The 13,011-nt window shown below is 45.4% G+C and overlaps 1 protein-coding gene across 14 annotated transcripts in view; it reads left to right on the forward strand.

The window, feature by feature from the left end:
* The first annotated feature begins 209 nt into the window (after window positions 1-209).
* Window positions 210-13,011, forward strand: part of LOC147633684 (Zinc finger C-x8-C-x5-C-x3-H type family protein) — a 113,245-nt gene continuing 100,443 nt past the window's right edge. For 8 of the 14 annotated variants that reach the window (XM_086804665.1, XM_086804669.1, XM_086804670.1 and 5 more), the window contains exon 1: window positions 2,970-3,154. In XM_086804665.1, the coding sequence (XP_086660791.1) occupies window positions 2,985-3,154 (170 nt within the window). In that variant the 5' untranslated portion in view covers window positions 2,970-2,984. Of the gene's footprint in view, window positions 370-2,966; window positions 3,155-13,011 lie in introns of those variants that run through there. The other 6 variants (XM_086804673.1, XM_086804676.1, XM_086804674.1 and 3 more) reach the window with 2 other exon arrangements.

Below are 13,011 nucleotides of genomic sequence, written 5' to 3' on the forward strand. Positions count from 1 at the left end.
AACTATCCTCAACTATCCATTTGTGATTGTGATGAGGGCCATAGTGACATGGAAGAGGACATGTCATGTGTATGGCCACAATCATAGGAGGGCAACACTGGCCACAAAAGATACATTTTTAACCTTTTTGGAGCTGTAAATTGCGAGCCACATTTAAAAAAAAGAAAGAAAATGGAATAGTAAATTGCTCCTACGTGTCCCATTCGCTTGGTTTCACACGTTGCAGGCCTAAGCTATTATAGGCTTGCCCGCCCCCGTCCACTCGAAAATCTGACAAACGTATGCAATCGCGAGTTCATGAGGGTTTTTGGTACCAGAAACAAAGATGAGCCGTCGGACGGAAGTTTGCAGGGACTTTGTGCGGGGCAGGCAAGCTTGTCGTTTGTTTTATTTCTTTTGTCATCCAAGTTGTGAGATGTCTTATCATAAAGCCTCACCTGTGGGGTTTTTTTTTTGGACTTGGTCTTTGATTGTCATTAATAAGAGGTTAGTTGAGATGAGGTTGCATGTTTAAGAAAGGCGGAATAAAATGGGCTCAAAAGCAAGCAAGACTAAGAGTCTTACCATGTGGAACCTTGATCTTAATGGTACACCGAGTGTCATAGATGTAGACATCTTTAGGCCAAGAGTACATGCAAGTTTTCACTCTCTAGGCACAGTTTGGCAAGCATGCACATAGAGCTTGTGCTCTCAAAAAGTAATACATATTGTAGTTTAGGTATCTGTTTGTGTTTGTAAGTTTTATCAAGTCTTCTGTTGCTTCCATTTCCCTTTGATTTCATCTACACCCACTTTGATGACATTAGTGGGTAGTGTCTAGTCCATACTATGCATGATCGAGTTGATGGTTTATTGTCTTGTGGATGACTACCATGAGGTTATAAATTGCACTTTCTTATAAGGTGAATTTGGGCATGTTCTTGGATTCATCTGGGTATATCTTTATGTTGTATTCATGCAAATTTCACATTGTGAAGTTTCATCCAAGTTGTGGCCAGTTGATATATATATTGTGTTAATTCTTTCTATCTTTAGTGGTGCATATGCGTTTTGGTTGTAATAATTCTTTCTATCTGTTATGATCCCTTAGTGCTAGGCTTCATTATGGCCGAGTCTGCCTTGCATTTTCAGAGCTATGATAGAAACTCCGTACACAGACCTTTGTATGAATGTATGCTCTTATGTATGTGTGTGTGCGTGCGTGGTGTGTGTGTGTGTGTGTGGGAGAATATATTAATACCAAGTTCTACACCCATTGTTGGGCTCTGATGACATTAGTGGGGATGTCGTAGTATCTAGTCCATACTATGCATGATGGAGTTGATGGTTTATTGTCTTGCGGATGACTACCATGAGGTTATAAATTGCACTTTCTTATAAGGTGAATTTGGGCATGTTCTTGGATTCATCTAGGCATATCACTTTCACTTAGAGAGACAAGGCCTTGCATTTGATATCAAAGCATAGGCTTTTTTCCTAATCATTAATTAGGGTCAGCCTTTGGGAGCCGAAGAGCACTATTTGGTGAGGAAAGGTCTTCTTTTGCACCCTAGCTCTAGCTTAAGCTTCCTGTTTGTCTTGAAGCCTTATACTAGAGATTTGGAGGAGTTGTTTGCCACTTTGTTGTAGTAATCTTCAAGGAGAACTCCATAGGTAATTTTTTTTTCAGGGAAAAACATCGTTCTATTAGTTACCAAGAAAAACAACCATAATGGCCAAGTATAAACTTGGCTTCACATGGGGAGCGAGAGTCAAGAAGCATAAAAGGGGAGAGGATGCTCTTCTCCTCCGAGCTGGCTGCATAGGTTAGTATTTTTGCGGGCATTCCCTTTGAAAGAGCTCTATCCCTAGGAGGATTCCATAGTTGGTTGAGACTCCCATCATATGACGGACAAGTAGGAGAAGATTGAGTAGGATGACGAGCTACAAAAGTGGCATTTGATGATCATACAAAAAGCACATTCCAATTGACATGACTGTGGGTGCTTTCGCTTTTGTGAGCATTGCACATGGGGTTTGACATTCGAGCCGACAATGAGAGGCATTGGTAGTAGTCTTGCTATTTGATGAGTTCTTCCAATTCTTTTGATGTATATTCTCCATCTCGTTGTGTCAAGTAGGCACACTACAGGACATTCCTTCTCATTTGATTATCACATGTCAGTGATCGATGCATTGTCTGGATCGTGAATGGTATGGTTCAGATAAAGACTTGATGTCTTGTCTAGATCGTGAATTATAGGAGACTTGATGGAGATGCCTGTGTGTGACACACTTACGAATGGGCAATTGAAGGCAATGGTTTGTGGTGTGTGTTTGTGCATGTGTGAAGAGCTATTCTTTGTGGTCGAATCATGCATTATAGTGGATCATGTGTGAATGCATGGATTGATTTCCATGCATGGACTTTTTTTTCCGAGAATTTTTTTTTTTTTTCCGAGAATTCCATGCATGGACTTAAAGCCTATGTTAATTTTTTAAAATTGGAATGAAGGGACTTGCTATCTTAGAGGTTGGGATTTATAAATGGTGAAGTGTGTGAAAGGTAATAAGTCTATAGTAGGATGAGATAAGTGAGATTTAATTATAAGCTTTTTGCTTTCACGTTTTTGGGCTGAATTTCAAATGTAAAATAGTGACTCGATTCCCACAAACAAGCGCATGCCCGCGCACGCATTGACACTTTTTTTTTATAGTAATTCTTATGTTATGATGTGCTGCATGATGAGTTTGAACATATTCAGAGAACCTGGGATAAGCTTGTACCTACTCTCAAATACAGACTCAAGCTGCCTTGTGTGGTCTTGCCAATTATAAAATATTTGCAAAATGTAATAGTGTTCTTTCCGGGTAGAATGCCCATGGCAAGTGATGTTGCATAATGACTTTAGTCTTTACTGGTTTGCAATTATGTGGAGGGAGTGTATTATGCAGATAAAGGATTTTATGAAGTGCAACTCACTGAAAATTAGTATAAGTTGCAGATGCTGGAAAAATCGCCATTGTACTTTGGAAATCAAATGGTGCATATCTTACCGTGGACGCACACGAAAGATTATCAAGGACTCATCAAATATAGATGCCCAGTATGGGTGGAAGTAGTCAACTTTCCCAATTACATGAGAGGATTTGCTCGGCCTTGTTGCTTCTCTTGGTACAGTCATATGCCCCCCGCGTCCTTTGGGTAATAGGAACATGTTTTGTATACTTTGGGACACGACTCAACCCACACTCTCATTGCAGTGGAAGTAGATGAGGTTCATATGGTTGAAGCTTGCTATGAGTTGAAATGGGGTGTATTTGCTGGTGCATGTTACACGTGTGGTAAATTTGGTCATATGGCCACTCAATGTCTCACAGTGTTGCGTCCTCCGCCGCTTGCTGCTGTGGTCTCATAGTCGACATCAAACTTCAATGTGAAATTTTAGACACCTCCTGGCTCGCAGGCCGCCAAACTGATAAGGCAAAAAAATGGCCTCATCCCTTGCAATGCAAATGTATCTTATTCACAAGCTGTGCAAAAAGGCAAAGAAAAGGGAAAAGAACAATTGGCAAATAATGGTTAGCAAACACCTAAAAAACCAGTCATGCACGCACACACACACACACACACACACACACACACACACACACACACGGCCCTATAGAAAATGCTAGTCAACGGTCAGTCCTCTTCTCATGTGCATCACGTGTGAGTGCCACATGGACATGCTTTCCTGTTGCAGCCAGTAACTTGGCAAGATAAGAGGTAAGATATGGCTTGTTGGGCATCTTGAGTGGTGTTGGACGTGCGCAGGACCTGCGCCCATGGATGGGACATCTTTGCAGCATGGTTTGGATACAAAATATGACTTTTTGGACTTTGTTTTTTGGGCTGAAGACTTCCCCAGTTGTAGCCTAAGAAGCGATGTTCGTATTCACTCATAAGAGTGTGTTCACACGCTATTAAAACAATTAGGGGTTGTACGCACACACATGTTGATACACAAACAGGGGTTCACACAGGAGGGGGGACACACACGAGACTCTGAATCCCGACAAACCCCCCTTCGGAGCGAAGGTGGAGATGCTTGAGAAAACCTTCAATTGATTTGGGCTCTAAACCATAACATGTGATACAAAAGAACACATTGTGCCAACACCTGAAACCCTCCCGTCAAGCCTAATAGAAGAGCTTGACCACATATGACTGCGTCCACATCAGTCTACCCAAAGATAACTCCTCTTGCTTTAAGTAGGGTATGCCAAGGAATGATGGAGTCCTTTATAAGTTCAAGGCCTATTACAAAGATGGAACACATATGAAGGCCTGAAACACTCACACAATATTTATTATAATAAATTTTGGGGGACCACTTGGCAGAGAACCCATGAACTTACGCATAAAATAGATAAAGTTTTGGAAGTATAAAACTTACCAATGATGTGCCAACGATGATTTTCCCTTTTGTGTCACGTGTACACACGTGGACTTGGCTAATCTCGTGGTTGATTCCTGGTTTGGTAGCAAGTTTAGGTTAGGATTAGGGTATTTGAGAGGCTCTGACGCCCATCAGTCGGCAGGTCACTAACACTCTATAGATAAAGCCGGTTGCATTAAATATGGTTTTTTGGCTTGTCCTCTATTGACCGACAACAGTTGGGTAGGGACAGGGACAGCCTAAGAGCCCTATAAATAGAAAGGCCTATTTCAATCTTAGATGATTTGATACCCCACATGGGGCAGGTCAATAGGTAGTCCAATAGGTCAGAAGTCAATCCTCTTGAAAGACCAAAGGCCACATCATTTGTGCAGTCAAAGACATCTTTTTTTGTATGATATGAATATACTGAAAACACAATTCATATCTCTCTTCTCTCTGTTGTCTAATCATTGCTTTTGCATTAGTGTTCCTAATTAATATGCTTAGGGTTGGATCAAGTTAGTCAAGGCTTTTGCATGTTACATGGGTATTAGAGCATCAGGCTTAGCCAAGCTAAGCACTAGAAGTTCCAAGAAGGTGCACATGATCCATAGCAAGAAACACAGCCAGGGTAGCAGTCATGGGGCTGGTCGGCACAAGGCAAGAAGACCATTACTGTGTTAAGGATGCACAGTTTTCAACATTAGATTTGGAGTGGATTTTGAGGAATGGTAGGGTTTTCAGTCAAAGTCAAGGTTGCGAGGAAGGATGACAGTCAAGGTTGCGAGGAAGGATGACAAGTTTTGGAGTCCATCTATAGATGATGGACGATGACAGTCATCTGGACGATGACAGTCTGTGTGGGGCAAAAGGACGAAAAGGACCAGATGTACGAGAGACTAGACCAAAACCACAGCATGAAATATGTGAGTGAATATATATATAATGGCGAGTGCAAATATGTACAAGAGCCCTCTGATATGAGGTGACTCTAAGAAGAAAGACGAGTGCAGAAGTAGAGATGATGTCGGAGTTGAAGCACAGTCGATGACGAAGGCTCCCGTCAATGTGAGGCAAAGCACTCCGAGAGGTGGTCGATGTTGAAGGCTCGCGTCGGTGGATGAAGAGGCACTCCGAGGTGGTAGTGGCAGCGGAAGATGAGGTGATGCAGGCTCTGATGACAAGGGTGCTGTTGTACCAGAGGTGGTAGATGAACAGCAGAGAGGGCTGCCGTCCTGAGTGGTGGTGGTGGTGCAAGCTTTGGTGACAAGGGTGTTGCAAGACCTGAAGGGTGCAGGCTCTGATGACAAGGGTGTTGTGTACCTGAAGGGTGTTGAAGGCTCTCCGAGGTGGTAGTGGCAGCGGAAGATGAGGTGATGCAGGCTCTGATGACAAGGGTGCTGTTGTACCAGAGGTGGTAGATGAAGAGCAGAGAGGGCTGCCGTCCTCTGAGTGGTGCTAGTGGTGTAAGCTCTGGTGACAAGGGTGCTGCAAGACCTGAAGGGTGCAGGCTCTGATGACAAGGGTGCTGTGTACCTGAAGGGTGCAAGCTCTGGTGACAAGGGTGCTATGTACCTTAGAGGCACTCCGAGTTGGTAGTGGTAGCAGAAGATGAGGTGATGCAGGCTCTGATGACAAGGGTGCTGCTGTACCGGAGGTGGTAGATCAAGAGCAGAGAGGGCTGCCGTCCCGAGTGATGGTGGTGTGCAAGCTCTGGTGACAAGGGTGCTGCAAGACCTGAAGGGTGCAGGCTCTGAGGACAAGGGTGTTGCGTACCTAAAGGGTGCAAGCTCTGGTGACACGGGTGCTCCGTACCTGATGTGAAGGAGGAGCAGAGAGGGCTGCCATCCCGAGTGGTGCAAGCTCTGGTGACACGGGTGCTGCGCACCTGATGGGAAAAAGGAGCTGAGAGGGGTGCCGCGTCCCGAGTGGTGCAAGCTCTGGTGACACGGGTGCTGCATACCTGATGTGAAAAAGGAGCCGAGAGGGCTGCCGTCCTTAGTGGTGCAAGCTCTGGTGACACGGGTGCTGCGTACCTGATGTGATGTCGATGGTAAAGCTAAGCAGAGAGTGGGCTGGCGTCCCAATGGTATGATGTAGCAGAGAGTGGCCTGCTGTCCCGATGGTGAGAGCTGAGGAAAAAACGCTGATCTATGTATAGCAGAGGGGGCTGCTGTCCCATGGGCTGTGGTAAAACGCAGATTATATGCTGATGTAAGCACTGATGTGAGCTCTAATGTAAGGCTAAAGATAAACGCTGATGTCAGCCCGGATGTATGCGCTGAAGGCAGGCTGATGTAAGCCTGATGTGAAACGCTGATGTCAGCCTGATGTGAAACGCTGGAGTCAGCTTGATGTAGGTGGCCTGTACCAGCAGATGTAAAATGCAGATGATAGCAGGGAGAGCTGCTGTCCCAAGGTGTGGCCTGTAGCAGAGGGGGCTGCTGTCCCGGGTAGTGGCCATATGGTACCGGATATGACAATGAAGTGGTACACCAATGATGAAGTGGCCCTTGTCTCTCTCTCTCTCTTGCTTATCTATATAAGAACAAGGCTACAAGGCTACAAGCACACACACACACCTTCAAGCAACTTTGTCTCTCTAGTCTCTTGAGTCTTGAGTCTTTGGCACTTAGCTCATTGCTCAAGCCTCATTGATCAAGCTTCAAGCGGCAAGCCACACTCTACGAGCGTATCTTCTCTCTCTAGTCTCTCTCCCTCAAGCTTCGTCCAACTTCCAAGTTCCAAGCCTCTTACACAAGGCTGTACTCTCTAGACTCTCTCTCTCACAGCCACAACTAAAAAACAGGAAACAAAGGTGTCTTAAGGGAACGAAGGTGTGGATGGCGGATGACTCACGGCCACACAACTAAAAAACAGGAAACAAGAACTCAATAAAGTATACGAAGCAAGGAAACAAGGAAAATGGGCAGTCTACCGTAGAGGTAGAGCTGTTATTGCAGATTTCAGGACAACCAAACATGGTAGTAATGAAGAGTAGCTGCTAGAGAAATCCTTCATGTTATCTAGGATTCTCCTACGGTCATGTAGGGAATTTGAACTATTTTTAGTTTTATATCTATTTTCATTTTGTTGCCCCCGAAGTGGAATGTAATCACATGGATGTATCTGATTAGTCCTATAGGTCAGATGTGGCCTCTAAAGGACGTTAATATAGTTTTCTTTTTTTCTTTCTTTCTCTCTCTCTCTCTCACCTCTCCCTCAAGCCTCTTGAGTCTTCCAACTTCCCAGCCTCTAGGCTCTCACACAAGCACTCTAGTCTCTAGTCTCTCTCCGTCAAGCCTCTCTCTCTCTCTCTCTTAAGGCTCAAGCTATCTTCAACCATGGCATCCTCCTCACATGCCGGGGCTTCAACCATGACATAGGGGCATTGCCATGGATCAGCCCGCTCATTGAGGAGGTCAACACCATGGTCTCCTTTGTCCTCAACCACCAAAGACTTCGGCATGAGTTCAACAAGAGGTCTCCTCTCTCTCTCCTCAAATATTCCGACACCCGGTTTGCCTATAACTTCCTCATGTTGGGCCCATTGAAGGATCGTAGCGGTGCTTTGAGGGGGCTTTTCCTTAGCGCCGAGCTTGTCGACATGCAAGAGTCGCGTACAAACACCGGCCAAGAGTGTAGGTTACCGGCGGATGACGCCTCTTGGTGGGAGCGTGTGAAGACCACAGATGCTATGGTGAGGCCCCTAGTCCACCTATTGATTATTGTAGACGCTATGCAACCATGCATAGGCAAGGTCTACGAGGCCATGGATCGCATGATAGAGAAGTTGAAAGACTTTGTGCCTGATGAAGACAAATACGAGGAGATCCATGCCTTGTATCTAGGAAGGTGGAATTCCTACTACTCTCCATCGCATGCAGCAGCTTATGTGGTGGACCAGAATTCCAAGGCAACAAGTAGGAGAGCGATTGGGTGGTGAATGTTGGATGGAGTATCATCTTGGACCGTCTTGTGTGCCTGATGCATTGGTTAGGCGTAAGATTAGGGACCAGCTTTCCATGTACAGGTCATTTCATGGCTCCTATGGCTGTCATGAGATGCACAGATCAACCGCTCCAAAGTTGGTGCTGCTCTATGGTGGGAGGACTTTGGCTCGGATGGACCGGAGCTACATCAACTAGCCATCCGCATACTTAGCTAGGCCGTTAGCTGCTCTTGCTTGGAGCAACTTTGGAGCGCCTACAGCCACATTGCCTCTAGGAAGAGGAACCAACTCGAGGTAGAGCGTGCCAATGACCTTGTCTTCGTCAGCGCGAACTTGCGAATGCTTTGCAAGAGCGTGACCAAGAAGGTGGATCCCTTCACCAAGTGGGAGATGAGTCAACAAGAAGAGCAACAAGAGGATGAGGTGCAACAGCAGCATGCCAGTGAGGAAGAGAGTGAGGATGAGCTTGATGCTCCTTTGGCACAAGCTATCCATGACCATGAGGCGAGCACTTCACGTGGATGATCATTCATGGATCATGATTCATGGGCCTTACTAGTTAGTTCTAGCCTCTAGCCTCTAGGCTTTAGCACTTTTTGTCATTGACTCATTTGAGTCCTTCCATGTATTGTGCCTCCTTAAGGCTTAGTCTTGACTCATTTTGTGTCTACTTAATTATTAATCCAATCAACCGTCGACGCCTTCACTCTTTGATCGGCGTATTTTGTTAATATGATTCAAAAGCTTACCATTTTAGTGTAAATTTGTGCTCATTTTGATGTACTTCCAAAGTAGAATAAGTGTAGAGTAGAAAAACTTTTAAAAAAAGTATTTTTTGAGCGCTGTTCCCTCCCTCGTCCCCGTTCCCTACTTATGGCCGTCCCCCGTCTCGTCTCCATCCTCGTCCCCCGTCCCTTGTGACTATGGGTCCTGGGTTCAAAACCCCCCTTGGTGCTTCCTCGGCGGCATCACCTAGAGGTGGATAAATAAGCGCCTACGGGTGGCCGCCTACGGATGGTGAAATTGGTAACTATGGGAGGATCTTGGGCCAAAGGCTAGTTGAAAAAAAATACCCCAGAAAAATACCCTTTTTAGGGCTGGGAAAAATACTGTTTTCTCACACAGTAATCCAAACAAAGGTCAAAGGTCAAGTTTAGGTTAGGATTAGGGTATTTGATAGGCAAAGAAGAAGCCCATTAGTTGGCCAGGTCATGAACACCTTACAGATAAAGTTGGCTGCATAAAATATGGTTTTTTTGGCGACTCTTCTTTAATTGTCAGACCGTGTTAGATACTCTAATTCTAACCTAAACTTGTTGCCAATCCAGGGATTAGCTAGGAGATTAGCCATGTCCATGTGCATGTGACATTTTGCATCGGTGTTGCCAAGTTGTTAACACTTGGGTCATCATTTTAGGCTGGGGGGCCAAGGCAGAGGGTTGCAGAGGAAAAACGTTGATGCATTGGCTCCAATTTGATGCATGGATGCACTAGGCTTAATTTTAAAAAAGCCCCAAAATTTTGTGTATGCATACACTCTAATTTGATGAATTTTTCCAAACTTTGGAATTGCACTCTTCAATATGGCCAATCTTGCCCCAGTTCGTGAAAATGTAAGTGGAAGGGCATCAATTTGATGCACCTTATCTTTGAAATGCCCTAATTTTTGCTGTGGCACAATGTAGGTACAGTCGAGCAGATGGACGATGCAGGTTTGAGGAAGGAGCTACTGGTGGCGAGCTTTGCTACTGGAGTGGCGGTAGCTAATGTGTAGCAACTGCTCCTAAGGAGGTGCCTGATGGTGTAGGGCGATTGTTACAGGGGCAGAAGCGGGCACACACAGCAGCTGAGGATGGACGTGGCTGCAGATGAGTCGGTGAACATGCAGCAACTGGGGCGGTGGTGGCTGTAGAGGGCAGCACAGTGGAGGTGCGCACAACAAGTCGGTGCATGGCCAATAATTATGGCGGCGGACAGGAAGAGGGCAGCTAGGGTGGCGGTTGCGGAGGGTAGCATAGTGGAGGTGAGTTGATGTCAGTGGCAGCGTAGTTGGCACAGCGGCTGCCAGTTGGTAGCTCACGTGGCTGTGCTTCAGGTAGCAGTGTGTAGGCGGAGACGGGCTAGCACCGGCGGGCTGAGACGGGCCAATGCAAGCAGCGCTCAAAGCAGGGGCAGCGAAAGTGGGTTGTAGACGAGGCTCTGATACCAATTGTAGGTTTAGGGCATACACTTCTTAAATTGTGACTTTTGTATGGTTCAAAAAATAAGGCTGCAAGCTTGCAAAAGCATTGTACTTGGTGAGTGAACATCACTTCTATCAATCTTGCAAAAGCATTGTAGGTTTAGGGCATACACTTCTTAAATTGTGACTTTTGTATGGGTCAAAAAATAAGGCTGCAAGCTTGCAAAAGCATTGTACTTGGTGAGTGAACATCACTTCTATCAATCTAATTATGTCATTGAGTCATGCAACTCTCTCTCTCTCTCTCTCTCTCTCTCTCCACAAACCATAGACATCTTTGATCCACCTTAGCTGCTGCTTGGCAGGCCTGTGTAAACCACATGGCACATTTATCTTATCCGCTCATAAGAGTGTGTTTTCACATGCTACTAAAACAATAACCCTTTTAGGGGCTGTTCATACACACATGCTGAAACACAAACAGGGACACACATACGAGGGGACACATACACATGAGACTCGGAATCCCAACACCAAGAACCATGGTATATATTCATGTTTTGGAATATATAGTAGATTAGGGTTACATCTTTTTCAGCTTCCGGTTCTTCCAATTCTTGAGATTTTCCATTCTTTTAATTTATCTTCTCCATCTCGTGTTCAAGTAAGGACACTACAGGACATTGCTTCTCATTCGATTGTCACATGTAGGAGATACTATGGTGGTCGATGTATCATCTGGATTGTGAATGATATGGTTTAGATAAAGTTTTGATGTCTTGTGTAGTTTGTGAATCATACTAGTCTTGATGGAGATGCCTATGTAGGTTGTTGCTTTACGCCATATGCTCTACCTTGATGGTCTTGCAAATTGGAATGAAATGCCCTTGCCTTTTGCATATTATTGGGATTGTTGTTAAAGCAACCTTTAGCTTATCAAAGGCGTGAGAAGCATCATGTGTCCACTAGAAAGCAGGTGCTGACTCTAAAACCCATGTCAAAGGTTCTACAATCTTCGAAAACTTATAAACCTTTGTATGATGAAAATTGGCGAGACCCAAGAATGATTTGACATCATGAATGTTTTGCGGTGTCAGCCAATCGTGAATAACTTGAATCTTCTTAGGATGAACGGAAATGTCATCAGTTGAAATTATGCGCCCAAGGTACTCTAGTGATATCTTGAAAAATTCACTTTTTTGGGAATTGATAAAAAGTGCTTTGTCGTGGAATCGTGCTGCCATGGGGAGAGAACTTGTTCGTCTTTAGGACACACCTCACCATTTTTCAATGACTCCCTTGCTAAGGTGGCTTATGGCCGAGGAAGTTTATGAGCTCACTTAGCTCCAAAATGCTCCTCCTTCGAGAATCTTCTCTAGCAATTACTCTAGTGCCTTCACCTGTACCTAATCACCCCGAACTTCTCGAGTCCAGGTAGCCACACCTACACCCCAGCCTCACCAATTCAACGTACTGCCGAGGAGTATCTACTTCATTACACTTTCCTGCTCTGCAGGGGTACCCATATGTGGGCCTCTCCTTTCAGTTTGCCGTATCCTCTCCACGAGATCGATCTTTATCCAGAGGTGCCACCTACAGCTTTTACAGTGTGTGCTTTGAACCCTAACTATTCTTCTCAACCAACCTAACCACCGGTCTTGCTAATACCCCACGATATACCGGGTGGTCTATTGTTGTTGCTCCTTTGATGGCCTCGCCCCACCCTTATTCCACGATGGCTTCGACTCACCCTTCCCGCAATGGTTCTCACTAGGGCGCAACAGCATCTCCACGAGCTATTGCAACACAACCATGTTCCATCCACTATCGTGGCAGAAGAACAGGTTGGTCGGCTGCAGGCAGTGGCCCCAAACGACGTTGAGATGTTTTTTTTTTTTTTGGGGTTCTTTCCCTGAGCTGGCTTCGTTGCATGTTTTTATGTGGGCATCCTTGCATGGCTTGATAATAAGGAAAGCCTCATTAAAATAAGGCTAAGGTAAGAGCCTTAGTAACATTCCCCATAATGTCAAAAAGTCGTGGCCTTTCACTGTGAAGGGTGGCAACTCCTTATGGGTGATGATTGAGCCTAGAGGGGAGATATGCACGCATCCCTCGAGCAGAGCGCATTTGCAGATTATGCCAGACGGGGGTAGAGACAGAGGAGCATTTTGTTTGCCAGTGTGGTGCTTTGCAGGAGATCAGGGCATGCTATCCTGAGGTTTTTAGAGGGACCACATCACTTAGACAGATCTGGGAGAGATCGGACCAGAGACAGCTAGGTAGACTACTACTAGCACTACAGAGACATAGGGAGATCTTACTTCAGACACCTGCACATCATAGCGGAGGAAGACAGTCCGAGTTGACTGACTTCTTCCAGAGATTGGCACCAGTAGCCTAGCCACACACATTGGGAGTGACATCTCAGCGAGCGGAGGAGATTCGAGCTAGGCGACGACCCAGACTAGCCGGCT

This window comes from Cibotium barometz, chromosome 11 (genome assembly GCF_041138505.1).
Source record: "Cibotium barometz isolate CiBa-2024 chromosome 11, ASM4113850v1, whole genome shotgun sequence".
NCBI lineage: Eukaryota > Viridiplantae > Streptophyta > Polypodiopsida > Cyatheales > Cibotiaceae > Cibotium > Cibotium barometz.